Source organism: Miniopterus natalensis, chromosome 22 (assembly GCF_054644295.1).
Source record: "Miniopterus natalensis isolate mMinNat1 chromosome 22, mMinNat1.hap1, whole genome shotgun sequence".
Classification (NCBI taxonomy): Eukaryota; Metazoa; Chordata; class Mammalia; order Chiroptera; family Miniopteridae; genus Miniopterus; species Miniopterus natalensis.
In genome coordinates, this window is record NC_142102.1 from 5,608,833 (window position 1) to 5,633,108 (window position 24,276).

The 24,276-nt window shown below is 45.2% G+C and overlaps 2 protein-coding genes across 4 annotated transcripts; one reads left to right on the plus strand and one right to left on the minus strand.

Moving 5' to 3' along the window:
- The first annotated feature begins 1,571 nt into the window (after positions 1-1,571).
- CHRNA5 (cholinergic receptor nicotinic alpha 5 subunit) lies at positions 1,572-10,652 on the plus strand. Of its 2 annotated transcripts, XM_016209580.2 has the most exons (5): positions 1,572-1,650; positions 2,719-2,763; positions 4,488-4,597; positions 6,175-7,006; positions 7,837-10,652. In XM_016209580.2, exons 2-5 carry the CDS (start codon positions 2,737-2,739, stop codon positions 7,996-7,998), a joined length of 1,131 nt encoding a protein of 376 aa, XP_016065066.1. In that variant the 5' UTR covers positions 1,572-1,650; positions 2,719-2,736; the 3' UTR covers positions 7,999-10,652. The 2 variants fall into 2 exon arrangements, with proteins under 2 accessions (XP_016065066.1, XP_016065065.2); XM_016209579.2 differs by lacking the exons at positions 1,572-1,650; positions 2,719-2,763 and having other exon boundaries at positions 4,384-4,597.
- On the minus strand, positions 7,497-22,739 carry CHRNA3 (cholinergic receptor nicotinic alpha 3 subunit). 2 transcript variants are annotated; one of them, XM_016209577.2, is made up of 7 exons: positions 22,601-22,739; positions 20,980-21,119; positions 20,825-20,869; positions 19,577-19,686; positions 14,747-15,758; positions 11,472-11,625; positions 7,497-7,936 (listed from the first exon to the last, which is right to left on the minus strand). In XM_016209577.2, exons 1-6 carry the CDS (start codon positions 22,656-22,658, stop codon positions 11,497-11,499), a joined length of 1,494 nt encoding a protein of 497 aa, XP_016065063.2. In that variant the 5' UTR covers positions 22,659-22,739; the 3' UTR covers positions 7,497-7,936; positions 11,472-11,496. The 2 variants fall into 2 exon arrangements, with proteins under 2 accessions (XP_016065063.2, XP_087685242.1); XM_087829116.1 differs by lacking the exon at positions 7,497-7,936 and adding an exon at positions 8,554-9,898.
- Positions 22,740-24,276: the final 1,537 nt, after the last annotated feature.

The window sequence follows — 24,276 nt, forward strand, 5'->3', positions numbered from 1 at the left end:
CCTAAGGCAAAAGGCCCTTAGATGCTATTAAAATACATTTTATTTGTTATTTTTATCTTTTAAACAACACAAGCTTTTGGTATTTCAGAAGCCATTCAACTTTTAAATAGGATTAGAGGAGGAGAAATGGTTCAGTAATTCTATTTTAACTCGAAGCTATAAAATCAACAACTTTTAAACATTACAAAGAGTGGCTGTCCAGTGTATAATATTTTCATTGAATTGGAATATCTCCAATGCTGTGCACTTCAGCATAAAGAGACTTTAATGGAAGGCATGGTACAAACTCCATGGTATTTGTAGATTAAATCTAATATCTTAAATTGCACTGGCGGCCCGCAGACTGAAGGGTCTTGGGTTCAGTTCCGGACACGGTCACATACCTTGGTTGCAGGCTTGATCCCCAGCCCCAGTTGGGGCTCGTGTGGGAGGCAACCAATTGATGTCTCTCTTTCTCTCTCTTTCTCTTAAAATTAAAAAAAAAAATTAAATTGCACAGGGAAGCAAGATATACACTCTTGAGGAAAATGCACTATTGATGAAGAAATAGATAATGAGAGAAAATTAGGGAATGGCTTTCCTGCAGCTGGAGTAACCAGGAACTCTTTAATAGTTCTGCCTAGACAACATGGTCTATCATAATGGGAAGAGAAGATTTTCCGAAAGTGCTAATTTTGTGTCCGACCATTTCTTTTGGGTTAGATGATGACCATCACTAGCTACTACAAATCCCTACAGGTGTACTTTATCATAAATAAGCCAGTGACATTCTGTTTTAAGTAAATGTTTTTTCTTTGTAAAATCATGAGTGTTGAGTAAATGTCATGTTTGAATTTTACACCTTTTACAGAGTCCATATGACACTGAAAACTCATTTCTTCAGAGAAGTTTATTTAAGCTCAGTAGATGTATCAACATAACTGTGACCACAGATATAACCAGTCTTTGGCTATGGCTTCTAAAACTTTTAAATTTTTGTCTTTCTTTTTTTAAAATCTCAGACCTTAAGATAGTTTTATACAAATGTATAGCAAACAAAGGTATGACAAATCTGAATAATGTATTCAATATATGTTTATATATTAAAATCATGTAAATTAAAGCATGTTTATTTTACATTGACAGTTGATAAATGAACTTTTACTTCAGCATATCTGTTTTCTAGGTTTGAAATTTTATGACAAGCAACCCCCCTAACCCTGATAATTTAAAGACTTTTGTTACTTAGATTTTAAATAACTCTGTGTTAAGTACTGAGTGCTTCTTAAGGAACTCAGTGTGTTTCCATGTGACTAAAGTGATTTACCTAAGAAATATATCTGAACCAGAGTGGTCTTTATTGATCACAGACATTTGTATTAACATTTCACTTAAATCACTATTAATAATAGCCTAAGTAATAGTTTGGCTTATTAACAATGATGAACTTTTTTTTTAAAGTAGAGGTATTTGGTAGGAGAGAAGCTAATATACTAACTTTTAAAAATTTGTTATACAGGATTAGCGGAACCGTTCTTTGTTGCCAAACATGAAGATAGTTTGCTTAAGGATTTATTTCAAGACTATGAAAGATGGGTTCGTCCTGTGGAACACTTGAATGACAAAATAAAGATAAAATTTGGCCTCGCAATATCTCAATTAGTGGATGTGGTAGGTGTGCATGCCATTATGTATTTGATTTCACACTCCCGTGTGGTTAAAACGGCTCTCTGGAACCTCGCTGTAAGAGGGATGCCACGTGGTGTCCCCAGGACTCATTTTCCCCATGCTGGGGCCTCACAGCCACCTTGGTCTCTGGGGACGTGTTTCCTTTCAGCCTCCTCCGTCCTTCTGGGTCATTCGCCTGTTGTTGGGATGGGACAGGGGATGGGTGCCCTCCAGTCCGCTGAGCTGTTTGTCCTTCTGTCCTCTCCCCTGCTGTGGGGACTGCTCACACTTCTGTGGGTCTCTGCTTAGCGCTGTATCCTACACAGTGTATTGTGGTTGGCGATTATGATCTTTTACTGGTTCAGTTGGCTCCGTGCTATTTCAGTAAAATTTAACGGAAGAGATGTCACTTTCACTCGGCCTTGAAAATTCTGTGAATGACTGGCATAAGCAAAGATATGACAGCATGAGGCATACGTGGCAAGTACCAGAGACCCCTGAAACTCTAGAAACGTGGGGTCTGGAAGCTTTATGAAGCTGCCATCCAAGGCTGTGACCTCAGTATTTTTTTCTATGTAGCAGCTTCGCAGAGATTCAGATCTGTGCCTCAGCAGAGGCAAATAATGACAGGTTATGGTCCCTCTGGAGTGCACTGAAACACTGTATCTCACTAGGATGCACACGTTTCTTCATGTTAGCACTTCTGAAATCAAGATGTGTCTTATAATCAGTGGCAGCTCTAAAGTCCTTGTCAGCCATGCTCTTACTTAGTGCCAAGTACATAAAGTAACACTGTGCTTATTTCTTAGATTTTATCTTAGATTGGAGGAAATATAGTAGTTAAGACAATGAAAGTTAAGTCTAAAAATGCCAGTGGTGTACTTTAGGGCCATTTATCTGAAATACAGAATATATTGAAAGGCATAATGTGAAATTAGGCTGGAAAAAAGGTCCTGCGTTTCTGGACAGCTGGACTGAGGAACAGAATGTAGATCTACATGGGGAGCAGTGTTTGTATAAAATTGTTCTGTGACTAGAACAATCAGTCTTACTTAAATTTTTGTTTTATAGGATGAGAAAAATCAGTTAATGACAACGAATGTCTGGTTGAAACAGGTATGTATAAAATTCAGAAGGCCACTTAACTAATGACTGGCACGAATGTTATTACTGGGTCTGCAGCACAAAGGGGCATGAGTGAGGAGTTGGACTGGAGGATGCAGACAGCTGAGGAACATGGAGTTCTTGCATTTACTCAGTTGATATTATTTGAGTTCCAGGCACTGGGGAAACAACAGAGCACAGAACAAACAGAAGACCTGTCTTCAAGGAACTTCATTCTAGTGCATGTGTGTTGGGGGGAAACAAATAAGAAACCGATAAGCTTGGGGGAAAATACACTGGGAAAGAGGCTAAGATGTGTTGGGGTCTGTATTTTTAAAAAATATATAGCTTTATTGATTTCAGAGAGAGGAAGGGAGAGAGAGAGAGAGAGAGAGAAACAATGATGAGAGTCATTGATTGGCTGCCTCCTGCACACCCCTGCTGGGGATTAAGCCTAAAATTGAGGCATGTGCCCAGATCGGGAATCAAACCTTGACCTCCTGGATCATAGGTCGATGCTCCACCACTGAGCCATGTCAGCTGGCCGGGCTGGGGTCTGTATTTTTTTAAAAAAATATATCTTTATTGATTTCAGAGAAAGGAAAGGAGAGGGAGAGAGAGAGATAGAAGCACCAATGATGAGAGAGTCATTGATAGAGCCTGCAACCCGGGCATGTGTCCTGACCGGGAATCGAACCCGGATCACCTGGATCCCAGGTCGATGCTCAACCGCTGAGCCATGCCCGGCCGGGCATGGGGTCTGTATTTTTAAATAAGATGGTCTGGGGAAGTATCAGTGAGAAGGTAATGTTTGAACAAAGTTTTGAAAGAGGAGAAGCAAGCCACGTGAATATCTGGGGGAGGGCTGTTAGGCAGGGGGACTGGCAAGTGCAAAGGCCCGGAGGCTGGAGTTTGCCTGGTGTGTTTAAGGAACAGCAAAGAGGCCAGTGTGGTGAGAGGTGAGTGAGCCCCGGGAAGGAGCATTGGAGATGAGGTAAGAGAGGCAATGGGAGGCTGATGGTATAGCAGCTCGTTGACCGCTGCAAAGATTTTGGCTTTTACTCTGAGTGGGATGGGAATGGGCAATAATGAATTACTTTTATGTACATAGTCCCTTTTATATAAAGGACTTTTGTTTTTCCCTGGGTCATCATACATGTCTCCTTGACTGCTGTAGAGTGCTTCCCTTTGTTCTTTCTTCACTATCCCTACTTTTTAAGACCTACCACCAGTTCCCTAACCCCTAACTCCTAAAAGGCATGTCTGCTTTTCTTGGGGTGCAAGTCTTAGCTTGATATGATCACAGAATTGTTACTGTGTGGAGATTGGACAAGGTATTTAAATATGTGGAATGTGTGATAAATCCAGCTGTTATTTGCATGGACCTGTCCAGCCAATCATTGTCGATACAGTTGGAAAAAAGAATGTTTCCCTTGAATCTGGACCCTAGATGCCCGTGGCTGCAACTCCTGGGCATGGCTAGTGGCTGGAGAAGGGGTGCTGAGCAGAACCATGTACACCCCTCAACCTGGTCCTCACCGTGTCTCATGAGGACCATGCACAGAGCCACAGCACCAGGGGCCATGGCTGCTCCAGTGCCCACAGGGAAGATATGCAGGTCATTTTCTCTGTTGGGAGTAGAGATGATTTCATGTCTAACATTTCTGAGTTTGGCAAAAAGAGTGCAGTTTTCAGTACTTATGATTATTAATTTCACTGCAATTCTTGTTTTAAAGGAGTGGAGAGATGTAAAATTAAGGTGGAACCCTGATGACTATGGTGGGATAAGAGTTATACGTGTCCCTTCAGAGTCTCTCTGGACCCCAGACATTGTTTTGTTTGATAAGTAAGTTATATTCCAAATACCATTTGATGTTTCAAAAGAAGACACTTGTATTTCTATTAGGCACTAGTAATGTTTTCTTCTTTCTGAAAATTGTGTAGCTATAAAGTCAAATGACTTGATTTCACATTGTTTGGTTTCAAATAGGTTCTGTGGGTCCCCTCCTTTTTGTGTGTGCACATATTGTTTTCTGATCATAAAAGTGTTTGATTTCTAACATTTGTAACACATTTGGGAAGTCCAGAAAGAGGAACGGAAGCAGGGGGAAGTCACCAGTGATCAACGCCATCATCCAGCACTTGGAGGAATCACTCAGACAGTGAACTCACGCTGCCTGGCAGGATACTCAGGGCCGTGTGTGCTGTTTGTTCAAGTCCTTCAGCGACCTCCCGAGCTGGGCACGGTTACATCCAGCTGACAGATGAGGAAGCAGAGGCCTAGGGTGGTCACACTTCGTCTGAAATCACATGGACCAAGAGTGGCAGGGTGGGGTTCTGACAGCCCATTTACCCTCTTATTTACTGGGCTACATATTTGGCAGACTGCCTTCCAGATTCTTTTGTATATTTTTGAAGTAGTCGAGGCCATACATTTTTGAAGTAGTCAAGTGCACATCCTTCTAATTTTGCTTAAATACTGGATTGTAATTATCCCATGATGAAGAGCGTTGAGTTAACGCATCTTTGCAGGCATCCTACCTAGATGTGTTTTAGGATGGTTTTGAACTTGGGGAGAGGATAATTCTGGGTACCAGTTTCATTTTTTCTAGGACCACTGCAGAGCAAATCTGGGAATCTGTGCTTGTCCTAAAGTACTTTGTATTATTTGCAAGAAGACATTTGGCATGAACACAGAGTACATTCTACACAAAAATATCTTTAGTCTTTTAAAACTTTTACCTCCATGCTTCTCAATATGTGAAGAGCAAATGAAGCATAAGGTAGCATGATGCAGCTTCCTGGAGCATCCTTTTATTCTAAATCATTGAAAACCTTTTTGCATTAAACATGGATATGTTACAGAACAGTATGCAAAAGTCACATGAAGTTTAAGACACAGCACAATATTTCAAAGAAATCTTATGTTGGTGGGCAGTTTCCTGATAATTTCTCCAGAATATGAGTTCACTTGGTGGGAGAGTTTGGAAGGCACCACCGTCTGTCAGAGCCATGGCCGGCTTGGTGCCCTTTTCCCGACAATGTACAAGTATCCGGTGTTTGTGATGGAGGGAAGAGCACTGTGCGGGGAGCCCAGGATTCAGGTTCTGGCTCTGTGCACATCCGTTGTACAGATCATATTTTGTGTGTAAAGTGAAATCTTTTCAACCATGAAAATGACAGGATTCTGTGAAATGTAGATCTGTTGGTCTCGGCATAGATGTGGAGGAAGGTATCCAGCTAGGAGTTAGGTATTTAAGATGTCCTTAAAGCAGAGTCCCTACGTGAGCAGGCACATCTCAGACGTAGTCATTTAAAGAGTATTTCGTGCTGAGATATAGGCTTTCTTTTACATTAGGCTTGTAAAATACATGCTTGGGTTGCTTAGTTTCTGCATTGTTATTGTGTGCGTGTGTGTTTCAGCGCAGATGGACGTTTTGAAGGAGCCAGCACGAAAACAGTGGTCAGGCATGACGGTACCGTTACGTGGACTCCACCGGCAAACTACAAAAGTTCCTGTACCATAGATGTCACGTTTTTCCCATTTGATCTCCAAAACTGTTCCATGAAATTTGGTTCTTGGACTTATGATGGATCACAGGTTGACATAATCTTAGAGGACCAAGACGTAGACAAGAGAGATTTCTTTGACAATGGAGAATGGGAAATTGTGAGTGCAACGGGCAGTAAGGGAAACAGAACCGACAACTGCTGCTGGTACCCTTACGTCACTTACTCCTTTGTGATTAAGCGTCTGCCTCTCTTTTATACCTTGTTCCTTATTATCCCCTGTATCGGGCTCTCGTTTTTAACTGTACTCGTCTTCTATCTTCCTTCCAATGAAGGGGAAAAGATTTGTCTCTGCACTTCAGTCCTTGTCTCTTTGACTGTATTCCTTCTGGTTATTGAAGAGATCATACCCTCATCTTCAAAAGTAATACCTCTGATTGGGGAGTATCTGGTGTTTACCATGATTTTCGTGACACTGTCGATTATGGTGACTGTCTTTGCCATCAACATCCACCATCGTTCTACCTCAACACATAACGCTATGGCTCCGTGGGTCCGCAAGATATTTCTCCACAAGCTTCCAAAGCTGCTCTGCATGAGAAGTCACGCAGACAGGTACTTCACCCAGAAGGAGGAAGCCCAGAGCGGCAGGGAACCAAAATCTTCTAGAAACACATTGGAAGCTGCGCTCGATTCTATTCGATATATTACAAGACATGTCGTGAAGGAGCACGATGTTCGTGAGGTCTGTGATGTGTCGTATTACAGATGCAGGTCCTGACCCTTCCAGACTAAGCATAGATTGAGGGCCAGACATATTGACATATGTTCTATAAAAGATCTTTACTAAAATCTGTTCTAGGTAAAACATCCACAAAATGGGGCACCTGAACACAGCCCACTTCTCAATTTCCCCCTCGGTACCTCGGATGATTTTAAAGGAAATAGTGTTGTGCGGACTGTTATGTTAGCCTAAGGCAGGGGTGGGGAACCTTTTTTCTGCCAAGGGCCATTTGGATATTTATAACATCATTTGAAGCCCATACGAAATTACCCACTTAAATATTAAGTAGATAATTATGAAAAAAGCTCCTAGATTTATTGAATTTAGTGGGTAACTATGAAAAAAGCTCCTAGATTTATTGAATTTCGATTCCTGTCTGCTGTTGCCTTGGCAGGGCCGGACTGAATGATTTTGCAGGCAATATACGGCCCACGGGCCAGACATTCCTCACCCCTGTTCTAAGGAATGACGATCCTGCCATGTGTTTGGAGCCTCTGGTGCTCAGGGGCTGGTATTTTGGATACAAAATATCCAAATAGTATAACTATTCTAATTTTTATTAAAAATTATCTAAATAAGAGACTTGTAAAATACTACAAATTGATGTGTAAATGAAATTGTGTAGTGTCTCTGAGAGGCCCTGTTGTAACAGTGAGGACAGGATCTGGCCCTGAGCTCTGACCACAGGGTGACTTAGTGTTGAGGCAGCAGAAACTGTTATATCTTAAAATAAGTACACAATGTTAATATGAATTTAATGTGGGCTTTTTTCTTTTCTCTTTTTGCAACAGGTTGTTGAAGATTGGAAGTTCATAGCCCAGGTTCTTGATCGGCTATTTCTGTGGACTTTTCTTCTGGTTTCAATTATTGGCTCTCTTGGGCTTTTCGTTCCTGTTATTTATAAATGGGCAAATATAATAGTTCCAGTTCAAATAGGAAATGCAAATAAGTGATGCTTCCCTAGGGGTTGAGTAGGAATTTAGTTACCAAAAGACCTATGTACCTTATGGCACCTATAGAATTATGAAAATGTCAACTGTGTTTAAAATTTCATGCAAGCTTTAACAGATGAACAGTTGCTAATATCAGTTTATCTTACTAGATTTGTCCTTTAGAAAAGCCATCTGCATGACTGAATAACATTTGACCTTCTAAAAATAGCAGCAAAATATTCTCTGACCTGTACTAGTAAAAATCTAATGTTTGTACCCTGGTTAATAATACTTTGTCATTTGTAATAGTTTGTAATCAACAGTGAAGCTCATGTTTTGATGTGTTGGAGAATTCCTGTTGTATTTGAAGACGGACTTCAAAACGTTTTCTGCATTTGGTAAAGGTACACATTTTAAAATTCTTTCTGTCCTGTATTGACTGGGCAAAGGCTAGTCTTCAGTACAATATTATGTCACTATATTAAATAAGCTTACTACTTAGTATGATAATGATTGGATGTGATGCTGGTTTTCTATAACCAACTTTTGTAAAAAAATGAAAAATGGGAATTGGGATCTTCTTTAAGGCTTACTTTATTCTTTAGACACTTAGACTGAACAATTATATTATTTTTATAGCTTACCTTCCACTGTGAGACCATACAACAGACAAGTCCCATGGACACACGGCGGCACATCCTTAACATTAATTTCAATCCCCTTGTCCACGTTTGTCACAAGCAATAGAGCCATCTTCTGTATAAATTGTGGTAGCATCTCTTTATCCTTGATCTTAGATGAGTCCATGACAATTAAGAGAATCCCATTTTAAAAACATGTCGATGGATACTACTAAATTGTTCTGTGAGAATACCATCTTCTGAAATTTAAGATGGCAATCTAATTCAGTATGAGCACATCATACCTTTTACAAACCTGTAACCTTCCAGTTTTATCTCTTTCATTCCAACATTCCAATACTAGAGTCTGAGAGTTGCATGGGCTTTTAGACAAAATCTAGTTTTAGCCTATTACTACTTATGCAGTATAGTATCATGTATCTCAGGTAAGCAAGTTAAATTTATCTTTAAATATCCCTGGTGCAGCTGTGACCAGGAAGAAAACTCTGATAGAACTCTTGGACAAGATCTAGAACTCTTAGCTCTCGAGAGAACAAATTCCTCATTTAGTTATAGTATGTAACCCATCTGAGTTCAAGTCAATGCTCTTTAGAAGGTAGAGGGGACCCTAATTTGTATTTTATTGTAGACAATGCCATATAAAGAGTGAAAGTCTGGTTTGGTTCATTTAAATTGCCGATTAGCTATCTTAGCATGTATATTTCCCTGATCCCTCTTCTGTCTCCATTACTGTGACAAACAATTTTTATATATAAATAAATTTTAGAGAAATTTTCCCTTTGACCTATGAAATATGACTCACAGTGGGCTACAATATTGTCTGTTTTATTTTTGCATAGGAAAAACATTATGATGACTAGTGAGCAGGTGAAAATGTTCACTGTGAACCTCACCTCTTGCCAGTGGATTCTGATTCAACACTGTAGTATGTGATGCTCTCTTCTTAGTGATTTGCCTACAAGCAGTAGTTTTCAACCAGGGGCAAGTTTGCCCCCGAGGGGACATTTAACAATGTTTGGACACATTCTTGGCTGTCACAACTGGCAAGAGATGGGGGTATGTTATTGGCATCTAGTGAGTACAGGGTACCGTGCTCCTAAAGTTCCTACAGTGTACAGGACAGTCCCCTTCTGACACGGAATTATCTGGCCTAAAACATCTCTGTTCTAAAACTACGTTAACAATGAATGTGTGACTAGGCATTATTTCTCACAGTACAGTTTTGAATTGTGCAAAAGAAATAGCTGAGGCCCTCTGCAGTGGAGACATGTCTTTAGACTCTGGGAAAACAGTAAAGAAGAAGTGTGTGGTAAGAAACAGTGGTAGGGTATTGCTGAAATAGTATAAATCTTCAAGATTATGGGCTAAATAAGAAAAACCACTGAGAAGTCTGCTGTGATACTGAACCAAATGATTTTCACATTTCTGAACAGTGAGTTTTTCTGTCCAGTTATGTTTTAACCACTGGAACAAAAGGGAAACAGTTTTCATATTTCGCCCATTTTTACATGTTCTGTCACTATGGAAGAATTATATTCTGACATTTCTTTACCTTACTAAAAAGGCTGGTTAAATATTCATTTACTTGCAATATATACTATTGACGTTTTTCTTACATGAATCTTCTTTAACAAAAATCAAGACAACTGGATAATAAGAAAACCTTAAAATGCCAGAAACAAAGACAGGAGCCTCATAATACAAAGTGAGTTACCATTAAGAAAGCATCTAAAATAATAAAACTCTTAGACGAAAACAGAACAAATGCTTTGTGACATTGGATTTGACAGATTTCTTAGATATGACACAAAAGGCACAGGTAAAAAAGAAAAAAATAGACAAGTTGGACTTCATGAAAATTAAAGTTTTGCGCATCAGAAGACATTATCAACAGAGTGAAAAGCCAACCCACAGAATGGAAGAAAATATTTGTAAATCATATATCTAATAAGGGACTAATCTCCAGAATATATAGAGAACTAAAATGTAACAACAGAGAAAAACAAACAACCTGATTCAAAAATGGGCAAAGGACTCAAAGAAGGATCCAAAGAAGATATATGAGTGGCCAATAAGCGCATGAAAAGATGTTCAATGTCACTAAAGAGAAATGCAAATCAAAACTACGCCTCACACCCATTAGGATGGCTATTATCAAAAAACAACAGTATTGACACAAAGAAGTTGGAACTCTGTGCGCTGTTGCTGGGAATGTAAAGTGATGCAGCCATGGTGGAAAATAGTGCGGTGGTTCCTCAAAAAAGTTAAAATAGCATTACTATACGATCCAGCAATTTCACTTCTGGGTATATGCCCAAAAGAACTGAAAGCAGGGCCTCAAAGAGATATCTGCACTCCCATGTTCACTGCATCATTATCCACAATAGGATGGGAACACCTGAAGTGTCTATCAGTAGGTGAATGAATAGCAAAATGTGTTCTCTACAGACGGTGGGATATTACTGAGCTTTGAAAAGGAAGGAAATTCTGTAATATATGACAATATGGATGAACCTTGAAGATGCTGTGCTAAATGAAACAAGCCAGTCACAAAAAGACAAATACTGTATGATTCCACTTATACATGGTGCTTACTGGAGTAGTCAAACTCAGGAGCAGAATGTAGAATGGTGGTGGGGAGAGGGGAAATGGGGAGTTACTGTTTAATGGGTATATAGTTTCAGTTTTACAAGATGCAAAGAGTTATGGGGATGGACAGTGATGATGACTGCACAGCAATGTGAATGTATTTAATACAACTGAACTGTGAGTGCAAAAAGTGTTAAGATGGTAAATTGTATGTTAAGTGTGTTTTATCACAATAGAAAAAAGAGCCCCTCCCCCCCAATATACCTCAGGCTGATGCACCGTTCAGTACTTAGGTTTCATCCCTGGCCATCAAGGGCTGCAGAAATAACCCGGCCGTCCCTAAAATGCACACCAGGATGAAAACCCACAGGAAAATACGATCAATCACCATGGCCACATACTTCCAGTCATCTTGAATCTGAAAAAAAAAAACAAAACACAAAAAATCATGAAAGAAGAAAAAACAAAGCATGAAGGAGAAGACGGCGTGACTACATTTTCAATCCTGAACATGTAACAAACACGTTGCAGCAGCAGAAGTAGCCGTTCCCACTGAAATGCAAGGAACCTTTAATCCCCATTGATGTAGAGTCTGAGGAAATGTACCACTGTCAAGTTTCTCTTTAGGCACCAGAGAAATAGTATAAAACATTTGTCGCCCAGCAGGTGTGGCTATAGGCCCTGTCATTCCCTCCTACAATCTGCTGGATCGGTCTATGATCCAGGAGATCGAGGTTCGAGTGCCGGTCAGGGCACATGCCCGGGTTGCAGGCTCCACCCCCAGCAGGGGGCGTGCAGGGGGCAGCCGATCAATGACTCTGTCATCATTGGTGTTTCTCTCCCTCTCTCCCTCTCCCTTCCTCTCTCTGAAAATCAATAAAGACATTAAAAAATAAATAAAATAAAACATCTGTCACGTTGAATCTGCTTTACATCAGAAATTTCTCAACGTGTACATAACGTACTTTTTCTAAGTTGAATTCCAATTTATAGTTAGTGAAGCCAGTTCGCTGACTTCCGCCTCCGTGGAGGATTCTGGGCGTGTGTTAGAACAGCGAATACAATCCAGCACCATTTACCTTTGTTTCAAAGTACTAGCTCTTACCCAGTTTTAGGTGTAATTTACTTTTAACATCCAAAAATGAGATCAGCGTATCAGGGCAAGTCCTTCATTACTTTCTCTCCCTCGTGCCCCCACCCCCACCCCAGCAATGCCTAAATAACCAAATATCACCTTCAGTTATAAGCCCAAAGTATCATGGAATTCTGTGCGGTTATAGAACAGGCTGAAAATCAGAAATAATTACTGGTTAGAAAGTAAAAGATGGAAGACAGAGCAGGACTCATTGTACATAACATCGCTCCAGTTGAGGCTGGAGCTAGGAAGGGGGATTGTATGTTCATTATACTCCTAGACAACTCAGAAAGCAAGGAAACCATAATTGAATTGAGAAGAGAGAATCCATGAATCAACTAATTTGGAAAAAAAAATAATCGCATCACAAAGAGGCAGCATGGATGCAGTAATTTCATTAAGTGACCGAAATGGGGTTGGGAGACAGGGTTTATTTCACCATGATGAGCTGCAATGCATGTGTCCTCTTGATGACACTAAGGAGTCATAGGTAAAATTGGGATTCTGCTGCATTTGCCACATGGTATTTTATTTGAGTTCCTAAGATTTTGGTTTGTAAGTGCGTCTAGTACACAATAGACCCTGTCATTCCCCCCCCATCTCTGCTGGGTAAACCTCCTCAGGCCTGGGAGACGGGGGTGGGAAAGCAGGGGCGTGGAGACCGACTTTGAGTACAGCTCCAGCTCTGCTCCTTTCTATCCTGAGAGTCTGGGTAACTTATGTGACCTTTCTTAGCCTCAGTTTCCTCATCTGTAAAATGGGGATAAGGACAGTACCTGCCACAGAGGTGGTTATGAGGATGAAATGAAATGATGTGTCTGACCCAGTGTTCTTAAGGAATGATACTTTTGTATGTTAACGCTGACTTTAAAATGCCCGGTATCTAAGTATAAATCTCCCTCTGACGGCAGTTCACAGGGTTTAGCCTGGTGAAGAGAGACTTGGGTCTTACACCTGAATACAGTGCTTTGAAAAGAGCTGAGTAAAAATTAATCTTGTGTTTAAATTCTCAAAGTCTTTAAGATACAATGATAGTGGCAATTCTCTGGAAAGTTTGGAATTAAAGTTGAATAACAAGTACATGAGTTTAGGCAAAATTGTGGGCAAGCTCCTGGCTCCCTTTCCCAGCCCAGCTCTGTCCCAGAAGACCTGGGAAGGTGCAGCCTGGTGAGTATGAGCTGGGTCTGGGGAGGGGAGGGTCTGGGAAGGGAAGGGAAGGGTCTGGGGAAGGAAGTGTCTGGGGAGAGGAGCGTCTGGGAAGGGAAGGGTCTGGGAAGGGAAGGGTCTGGGGAAGGAAGGGTCTGGGGAAAGGAGGATCTGGGAAGGGAAGGGTCTGGGGAGGGAAGGGTCTGGGGAGAGGAGGGTCTGGGAAGGGAAGGGTCTGGGGAGAGGAGGGTCTGGGGAGGGAAGGGTCTGGGGAGAGCCTGGAACTGCGCTCTTTTCTCCCTGCCCTCAATTGGTTCAAGCACTTTGGAAACCTTACAGTACCCACTAAAGTTAAAAATACAGCTCTCCAGTGATCCAGCAGTTCCACTCTTAGGTGTACATTCAAGAGAAATAGGTGCATATGTTCACATGTATAAGAATATTTATAGCAGCTTCGCTCAAATTAGCCCCAAACTAGAAATCACCAAATGTCCAACAACCATAGAATAACAGAGGGCAGGCGGTGCGGTCACTGTGGCATACAATAAAAAAGGGTGCACCTCAAAGACATTTTGAATGAAGGGAGTCAGATGTGAAAGAGTTCATACTGTGTGATCCCACTTATTTGAAGTTCAAGGATCAGAGGAGGGAGGGAGGGAGGGAGGGAGGGAGGGAAGGAGGGAGGGAGGGAGGGAGGGAGGGAGGGAGGGAGGGAGGGAGGGAATCACTGACTGGGAAGGGGCATGAGGCACTCTCAGGGACACTGAAAATGTTTTATATCTTTATTTGGGTCACGGTTCTATGGGTGTACACATAATGCAAACATTCATTGAGCTGTACACTTAAGAGCTGGGCACTTTACATAAATTATACCTAAAGGGGGAAAACACACACGATGAGAAAGTAAAATTAAGAGTCTAAGCTGAGCTGATCAATACTTATTGGAGATCATTCCACCCTATCTCCTGATCTACTCTCTCGACCCCGAGTGCTGGCAGCCCAGTGGCTAACTCAGGGCACTGTATGCTCGCGAGCTCTATCACCCCAATTTACACATGAGAAGACAGGCTCATCAATTTACAGATGAGAGGGGAGGCGACATGTCCAAGGACATGTAACTGGTGTTGGAGGAGCTGGTCTGAACACAGGCCGCTGACTCCAGAGTCTAATTTCTTAACCCAGCCCTATGCCCTGCCCCACACGAGCCAATATATGTTTGTTGAGTGAATGCACAACTGATGTAATGACACGTCCTTACCTCTTTGGCTTCATTTTGTGCTTTCATATTTTCAGCAATATACTTGACACTCTGGATGGCTTCTTTGACTTCCGGCGACAAAGCAGAAAACGAGAGCACGGCGTCCACAGATTCAGTGCTGGAGCTTCTCGTGAGGTTGGCGGTGAAGTTTGAGACTTTCCTCCTGTGGTGGTGGCAGTAGCCGCACAGCACGTCCTGGCAGGGGTGGCCTTCCTTGCAGCCTTTGGACCCCACCCGGCTGAAGCAGTTCAGGTTGGAGAGCTCACCACTGCACACGGGTCTGGGCCTCGGGGCACTGCCTTCATTGCCTGCCGGCCTGGTCATGAACATGACCCTGGGAAGCAAGTTCAAGAACAGGGTCCTCACCCACGTGGGCATCGTGTGCGTGGTGGGGGTTCTGTAGTGCACGTTGAGCACGAAGACAGTGATGACGATGGACAAGGTGACGAAAATCATGGTGAACAGGAGGTACTCGCCGATCAGGGGGATGACCAGGGAGGTGGATGGGATGGTCTCCGTGATCACGAGCAGAAAGACGGTCAAGGACAGGAGCACGGAGATGCAGAGGGTCACCTTCTCGCCGCAGTCCGAGGGCAGGTAGAAGACGAGCACCGTGAGGAAGGAGATGAGCAGACAGGGTATGATGAGGTTGATGGTGTAGAAGAGCGGCAGGCGCCGGATGTACAGCGAGTACGTGATGTCGGGGTAGATCTCCTCGCAGCAGTTGTACTTGATGTCGTGCTTGTAGCCCGGGGCTCGGATGATGGCCCACTCGCCGCTCTCCCAGTAGTCCTTGAGGTTCATGGAGGAGCCGATGAGGACCAGGTCGATTTTCGCCTTGTCGTAGGACCAGGACCCGAACTTCATGGTGCAGTTCTGGTAATCAAACGGGAAGTAGGTCACGTCGATTTTGCACGAGCTCTTAAAGATGGCCGGAGGGATCCAAGTCACTTCGCCCGTGTACTTGAGCAAAGCCTTGGTCTTGTCATCCACCTGGAAATCCCCCACTGCGCTGCAGAGACAGGAGGCGCGGCCTGGTCATTACACACACAGCAGGGCAACGGAAAGGAGCGGTTTCTACAGCTGTGGAATGTGACAGCTCAAAGTGCTGTGAAAGGTCACTTGTTCAGCCTCCACTTTACATTTACTGTGCCCTTAGGTCCCCACAAAAAGATTATGCTCACCCTGGCCAGCTCGGCTCAGTGGTTAGAGCGTCGGCCCGCGGACTGAAGGGTCCCAGGTTTGATTCCGACCAAGGGCACTCACCTTGGCTGCAGGCTTGATCCCCAGTCGGGGCATGCAGGGGAAGCAACTAATCCATGTGTCTCTCTCATCAATGTTTCTCTCTCTCTTTCTGTCCCTTCCACTCTCTCTGAAAAGCAATGGAAAAAATATCCTCGGGTGAAGATTACAAAAAAAAGATTATGCCCGGCTCCTAGCTCCAGGAAGCAAGGGGAAAATATGAAGTAGGGTGGGGGTGAGGACCCACATGCCCTCAAGTGGATTCAACCCATGTTCAACACCCAGGAGCTTCTGTGAGGCTGGCCTACATAGAGGATTAAAAAGACCCCTGGGAAGAGAGGCTTCCAGAACAACTTCCCTTATGGCATCCTAGACCCCAGAATGTCAGTACAGTCAGGGGCCTTAAGAGCCCAGAGTCTAGTCCAGCAGTTGGCAAACTGTGGTCCCCAGGACTGCCCCCTATTTCTGTAAGTAAATTCTTACTGGAGCACATAGCCATACCCACTCATTGTCTGCTATTATCTACGGCTACTTTTGAGCCACGAGGGCAGGGTTGAGTCTCTGTGAGAGACGCTGTGGCCCACAAAGCCTGAAATATTAATCCCTGGCCCTTTAGAGAGAGAGTGTGCTGACCTCTGCTCTAGTCTGATCCCCTCATTTGACTGCAGAGGAAACTGAAGCCCAGGGAACAGGACTGAGCTGCTCAGGGTGCCATGCAGAGTTGTTGGGAGAGCCCTGACCAACCAGAACTTGGGTCCCCAAGTGAGGAGTCGCATAACCCCATGTGCTCAAAGGCCAAGCGTTGGAGGTAAGCTTATTTTGGTTGCTGACACACATTTCCCCTATTTTCCAGGGATCCCCACTGTGGCTGCTGCCACAACCCTGGCTGTGTCTGTCTAGACCAGAAGGCCTATTTGCTGACCGGGGCAGTGTCTGCAGCCTGTCTCTGACACCAGGAGACCGAGAAGATGAAGACCTAGCTGGGGACTGGGAGCTGGCACAGCAGTAGCCACACAGAGGGCACTTGGTAAGCATTTGTTGACTGAATGGATGACCAGAAAATAAATGAAGATGTCACCGTCACAGGGTGCCCAAGAGATGGCTGCAACAAGGGACAGCAGATGTGGGAGGGCTCTGAGCCAATGTGCTGCTAAACCACAGGAGTTAATCAGAAAAAGAAAAGTCCCGCTGGCTGCATAGGACTGGCTGGGGTGTGGCTTTAACAGAAAGAAAGGCTAAGAGCTTAAGAGGGGAGAGTGCGGGGAGTGGTGGGAGAGTGTGCCGGCATCAGTGTTTTATTCCTCCAAATCCCCTCAGAAATATAGGGCATGTGGGATAGAAAAAGGAAAAACCTACTGACCACACGGTCAACAAAGGTTATATGGGACCCTGAGAACCTCAGAATATGAGCGGATGGGGTAGAACCACCAATACCAGCAGGACCTGCGCGGGAACATGTGGAATTAGCTGCTGGTGGAGGTGCCAAGGGCAGAGAAAGGGGAGTTGTCATGTCCTAGGAGCCCCAGATAGAAATCATCAAGAAGTATCTGCCCCTCAAAAAAGAGGACCCACCCCACTCTCTGTTGAATCTTCAGGGAAAGAGGAGAAAAAATTCTTTTAAATCAGAGACAAAGAAAAAGAATTTGAGAGAAAATAATAGAGAATGTAGGTAAAGAAGTTCCAATATATGTAAAAATGGATTTCCTGGAGGGATAATCAGCAGTAGAAAAGAACAAATCTTAAAAACTATAATTTAAAAAAACTTCCCTGGAATAAAAGAAGGTTTCTTAAGTACACGGTACAGAGTAAAACGACTAGACTTGAAAGGCAAAGGCAAAAAGAACAACCTGCCTATAAGTCAGCTGACAGTACGTCCCAGCTTGTCTAGGACAGTCCTGGTTTACATCTGTGGTCCTGGGACACTTACTAATAGTGTCCCCTTTCTCTCCCCAAAGTCAGTCAGTTTTACAAGAACAAGAAAATTAAGCTGGCATCATATCCTGACAGCAACACTTTGTACCTGGACACAAGTCAGCATTTTTGAGATTGCCATCAAAGGGAAAAAAGTGAGCCAAGGATGTTATATCCAGGTAAGTGACTGCAAAGTATCACCTAAAAAGGCTGCAATGAGTTACCAACGTGTGAGAACTTACGGTATATTGTGAGCGCTTTCTGAGGATTCTGTTAGAAAGTGAATTTCAGAAAACAAAAGATCATGGGAGAAACTTTGGCTTAAGAAGGTAAACGGTGTTTCTAGTGTTTAAATGAAGAGAAACCCTCAACAGAGGATCGATCCTGAGAAACTGAGGTTCTGACTTGAGAGATGAGTGGATGATTTTTCTCTAAATGTTATTTTCAGCTTCAGATTCTAAGGAAATTACTTATGACATTTGCTTCTCCCAAAGCCAGTTTGAAGCACTTTACTGTGCCTTTCAGTATTGTTACAAGCATACATCCTAAAGATTTCCAGGAAGAAAACAGCCATAATATTTAAATCGTAAGATTAAAAATTTTGCCGTGTTCTTATTTCTAGCTTAGCAAAACTTCTTAACACCCTGCCCAGCTCCCTCAGAGCCTTTGGATAAGAAATTTCCAGGGCAGCTCACATTCTGCAAGCCAGCCAAGTTTACCCTGTGTCCAGCTCTTTAAGTACCAATTTACAAATTGCATGAAAGAATCATGCAATTTTGAATGCTGCGTTTTCCTGGGAAAACAGTAAATAAAACACGGACCATCTCTGGAGTGGTTAAAGATCCCCCTTCTTTTAGCCAGTGACCAGAAAGTGGTATTCAACCAAAAGCATAGCTTCTCTAGTCCTAATACTAATAGTAAAATATATTAGTTTGTACTAATACAGCATAAAACCCTAAACACAGAATCTTTTTATTCATTAAAATCAGATTAGGCTAAATCTATGTGGAATGTTGTGCTGGAAAATGCTGAGTGGTTAAAACATTGTAACTAGAGATAAAGCACAGGTGGAAAAAATGATGTTTTCCAATACCAAGAATGAACTAGCATATACTGTAAAATATCAGTTAAAATTTATGTCTGCGTAATAACAGAGCTTAAGTGTGGGAAGTGTCCGATTTTTAGGAAAGAGAGGTGCTATGATGCACAGGCTCAGAAGGGGAGACCTCGGAGGCTTCCTGAAGCGGGTGGGGAGGTGTGTGTGGAGAGAAGGTCAGGGAGGGTGGGGCGACTCACCAGGTGAGCAGAGGAATGCCACCTTCCTGAGGTCTAGCCTCAAGGGGCCCACTGGGACCTGACTTACAGGAAAGGTCAGTCTTGGAAGGGCCGTGGTTGCAGATGCTCCCCCCGCCGCCCCCCATGTAGTTCCCTTCCTTGTCCTCACTCTAGTCTGCAATTGCACATTTGGATATTATAACTCAGGCCTGTCTTCCCTGCTGCACGACAGCCTCCTGGAAGTAGGAGGCGTATCTGCTCTGTGCACCACTGTGTCTCCAGCAGTTGGTGTGCAGTAGGTGCTCAGTAAATTCCTGTGGGATGAGCCAATGAATGGAGCCCTGTCGGAAAAGGTCCAGCGAAGGCCAGGCTGCCCTAGAGGGTGGAGCCACCTGCCCTTACTTGTTGTAGAGGACGATGTCAGGCTTCCAGATCTTCTGTGCAGGGACACGCAGGAACTCCGCCCCGTCATAGTCAGAGGGGTTCCACTTCAGCTTGTAGTCATTCCAGATCTGGAGGGAGGAGCAGCAAAAAGACCAGTGTGGTTTTATTTCTCTTGACACCCATCTTGGTGAACTCCCCACCCCTGCCCCATGTCACAGAGCCGCCTCCATGCTGCAGACCACATGAGCCTAATGTCTTGTGTAGGTGCTAGTAGGGAGAGCACTGGGCTGTGTGCAGGCCACCTCCTGCTCTCTGGTGGCCATTGCCACTGTGACTGTGGGCAGGGTCACCCCCTTGTCAAACATGTAAGAATTAAAAGTGCTTACTCTGACCAGGTCCAGTTCATGCCTTCATCTGGTGTTGTTTACATCCCCTGAAATGGCTCTCCAGGAGCTTTTTCAGACATATTCCCCAGCAAGTCCCCCAAACAGGGTGTTAATCACACACAGAGCCCTCTCCCATCTCTAGGTTGAATGGGGTTGGCCTCTGAAGGGCTTTGGGAAAGGAGCCAGGGTCCCATCAAGGCCCAAGAAGTGTTTGGGTGCAGAGGCTGAGAGATCTGAGTCCTGAGCCCCAGAGGGGAGAGGCAAGCTGTGGCCTGAGGGAACATGTGCCATAGGGCACCGAGTGGGCACTGTGTCCACCTGGCTTTCCAGCTCCTGGAGGAAGGCTGGAGAGCTGGCCTGGTGGAAAGGTCACCATCAGGCCAGTGAGTTATTTATCCAGGTCTTGGCAAAACCTCCCTGGGGAGGACACGTGGAAGATGATTTCTTTAGCTTCAATCTGAACAGGAAAATCCAGAGCCCCTGCCCCCATCCTACCAACAACGACTGCAGCATCTGATTCCGACTTAAGGATGAGTTTTGGGCAAGAGGAAGGGAAGGGGGTGGTCTCACACCCCACCCTAGAGTTTGGGGCCAGGGCTCCAGGCTCAGGTCTGTCCCATTTTATCGTGTGACTGTGGAAAAGGCTCCTCCTTCCAGGCTGCACTGTCATCTGTGACTTGAGGGATGGGGCCCTGCAGCCCTTCCTGGGGGAACCTTGGGACCCAAGTCCAAGAAGAGACAGATCAGCCAGTCAATGGACCCCAGCCTTGGTCTACAGAAATGAAAGCCCCAGCTTGGGGTTCGGGTCCTTCTTCGTTCACCCACAGCAAATAATGCAGTCACCACCAGGGGGCAGCAGTGCTCAGGGCTGGTCTCTTACTTGCTTGAGCCACAGGTTGGTCTCCATGATCTGGTTTACTTCATCCTAGAAAGGTAGATGAAAGTAGATGTGTGAAGTACCAAAACAAGGCTCTGGGAAAGCCTTTCCCAGAAGCCCTGTGCCCCACAGCCACGGCTTATGGCTCAGGGACTCACCACCTTCACCAGTTGAGACATGGACACCTCAAACTGGACGATGACAGCGTCTGACACGTTGGCCACAGGCCGGATGATCTCATTGTAATCTTCAAACAGCCGCTCAAACAGACGGTGCTCAGCCTCGGAGCCGCTGGCCACTGAGGAAAGGAGCCCTGTTAGACCCTTAGAATCTTTTCCTTTCAACAGGGACCCCTGCCAGCTACAGCCTCTTCTCCGCCCATTAGGGGGACTCTGTGGAACTGCAGACTTTCAGACTGGTTTTGCTCCTTCGAGTACAGACTGAGAAACTGAGGCCCAGGACAGATAGAGATTCCATCAGGCAACACATTCATTGAGAAACAGTGTGTACAAGCCTGGGTTCTGAGTTTGGATAGATCTGGTATAAATCCTGACAAACTACTTGTGAGCTGTGTGAGCTTAGGCAAGTGGCTTAACCTCTCTGAACCTCAGTTTCTTTATCTGTAAAAACAAAGACTATAAACATATCCATGTTGTAGGGTTGTTATGAGTGATGGGCTCAGCTCAGTGCTAGCATATGGTCAGAGCTCACGAACTCTCCATAAGTTCATTGTTACAATGGGGCAGGTGTGTAGTCTACATAGGTACATCCACTCACTGCTTCCAGGATGGAGATGACCAGTCACTCCCAGGGCCACGTGTTTTGCCTCCTAGCCTCCCAGTGGGAGACTAGAGTGCAGGTCTGGGGCTTTCCTTCATCCCACTTGGACCAATCCTCTTAGAAGATGGGCATCTGCATGGCTCCCTGATCTTCCAGTGTGACCCAGGGTTCCTCCTGATGTTGTCCTCACATCCTGATCAGAGACCCTAACCTCTCTGAACCCCTTCCAGGAACCCCTTCCAGGAACCCCTTTACACCCCAGGCATCTTGAGTCAGCTGTCTGATGCTTCCCACTTACAATCTGGAGAGGGGATGAAGGGAATCCCCGGTGAAGTCCCAGCTTCTCCAGCTCTTGAAATGGGATATGCCTGCTCCCTTCCTGTCCTCGCCCCCCCCCCCCCCCAAATAAATGAAGGGCTACAGGCAGGAGCTCCGGGGAGTGCAAGGTGACGGAAACGGTGCTCTGAGAGCCCAGCCACATCGCGTTCTCCCAACAGGCCCCCCCTGCGGCCATGCCAAACCCTCGCACCTTTGTACAACCAGCCCTCCCAGGCCAGATACTTCTGGCGCGGGGTCTGGGCCACTTCTCCCGAACCTGAAAGAGGCGGGGCGCGCGCTCACGGCCGGGTGGACAGACCGCGAGAGGAGAGGCTGGCGCGCACACTTGGCCCCCGGGTCCGAAACGACTGCCCTCTTTTCCAAGGGGGGCCTTCAAGTCTTTACCGCACTGGCCTCAGTTTCCCCACTTGTACGTAAGGCGAGTCAGTGTGTGGGATGCAGACAATGGAGCCGACGCCCGGGGCACGCCACTCGGGAGCCAGCGCTCCGAGCCGAGGCCTCAGGAGGCAGAGCGCCGAAGGGAAACGGGCGTCCCCACCCAGCTCGCCGCGGGCAGCAGGGAGTGCGCGCGGGTCCGATCCCCGACTCCGGCAGCGTGCTCCCGCCGCTCGGACCCCGCGTCCCCTCTCGGGGCATCCGTCCCTCGGCCCACGTTCGTACCTGATATCAGCTGCAGCAGCAGCAGAATTGGGTGCACCCGGTGCGAGTGTGCGCCCATGGCCTTTCGGCCGGCTGCCCGGAGACCCCGATCGATCGGGAGCGGACTCAGTGTGGCGGAGGCGACTAGGTCCGTGGGGCTCCCCGCGCAGCGACCACTCGGAGACAAACCGGGCGGGGGAACGCGGGGCTCGGGGCTTTTCCCCGCCTCCCGCCAACCCCACCCGCCGAGCGCTCGGGAGTCTGGGAGGACGCTCTCGGGACTGGCGGGGTCTGGAGCCAGGATGTGGCCGCGCCCACCAATCAGAGGAGGGCCGCCCGTGCGCTCCCGGGGACGGCTCCACCCCCCCAGTCTGGAGCCTGGCTGCGGACCCCAGAAAAGGGCACCTCGTGGGATTCCGCGTTCTGGCCAGTCCTGCGCGTTCCCGCATCAGGTTGTAGGTCCACCTGAGGGCCTCTAACACAACTCACAGGTGCGCTAATGGTATTTGGTGTTTCACAGCCCATGCAGTGTGGGAGGAGGATTGGGGTCCGGATCCGATAATGGTTGCGGCTCAGTCAGGAGTTGCTGGAGGTTTGTTATACTGTTTACTTTAGAATCTTTGAAATGCTTGTTAGTAAAAAGCGAAACAAAAGAAAGAAAAAACAAAAACAGAGATACCGAGATGGGCCCATCAGAGAGGGCACTGGCTTCCAGCCACTGGCCCCCTGCATCACCTCTTCTGCACCCCACCCCATTTACACCTCTGGGGACTTCAGGAACCTGAAGTGACCAGGCCACCCGGGGGGGTCCCCCTTGGCCTCTCCGGCCACCCACCAGGTGGGGTGGGGCACCTGCACGCTTCCTTGGGGTTCTTTCATCACAGGACAGGTGAGTCTCCTTTATTATTTCAAGAATGGGCCTCCTACCCAAATTAAAACCAGACAAAAGGAGACATTTTGCAGGATCAAGAAAATGTTTGTAAGAATTGGGGCCTCCCTCTCAGGTCCCCAGTTAGCACATTCTCATTCTTCTGGCAAAAAGCCCTTCTTTTGGAAAACACTGCCAATCTTATACCCTACTGAGGACTTGTATCCAGAAAATACAAAGACTCCTGAAAACCCAAAAGTAAGAATAGATAAGTGTGAGCAGGCTTGTTGGGGTGATGTAAATGTTCCAGAACTGGATTATGGTGATGAACTTACTAAAACTCCTTGAATCATACACTTAACATGGGTGGATTTTAAAATATGTAAGGTACACCTTAGTAGAATTGTTTTTAAGTCTTACTGGACAATAAGAAAACTAAAACCCAATTTTGAAAATGAGCAAAAAACTCAAACAGATACTTCACCAAAGAGGATATATAGAAGGCAAAACCATCACAGGAAAAGGAGTTCAACATCACTTGCCATTGGGGAAAAGCAAATTAGAACCAGGATGATGTACCCCTTCACATCCACTGGGATGGCTAATGTAAAAAGTACAGCCAATACCAAGTGCAGGCGAGGACACAGAGCAACTGGACCTCTCCTACTTGGCTTGTGGCAATGCAGGATGGTATAGCCCCTCCAGAAAGCAGTTTGACAGTCTCACATAAGTTAAACATACACTCCCCATAATAATCACACTCCTGAGTATTTACCTGGAGAAATGAAAACTTTTGTTTTGTTTTTGTTTGTTTGTTTTTAAATATATC

Coding starts and splice junctions, on each gene's coding strand:
- CHRNA3 (XM_016209577.2), bottom strand. CDS start 22,658: ATGGGCGCACACTCGCACCGGGTGCACCCAATTCTGCTGCTGCTGCAG. Junction 20,870..20,979: donor TGTCTCAACTGGTGAAGGTG/GTGAGTCCCTGA, acceptor CTACCTTTCTAG/GATGAAGTAAACCAGATCAT. Junction 19,687..20,824: donor CCAACCTGTGGCTCAAGCAA/GTAAGAGACCAG, acceptor TCCTCCCTCCAG/ATCTGGAATGACTACAAGCT.
- CHRNA5 (XM_016209579.2), top strand. CDS start 4,395: ATGATTTCATGTCTAACATTTCTGAGTTTGGCAAAAAGAGTGCAGTTT. Junction 4,598..6,174: donor GACATTGTTTTGTTTGATAA/GTAAGTTATATT, acceptor TGTGTGTTTCAG/CGCAGATGGACGTTTTGAAG. Junction 7,007..7,836: donor AGGAGCACGATGTTCGTGAG/GTCTGTGATGTG, acceptor TTTTTGCAACAG/GTTGTTGAAGATTGGAAGTT.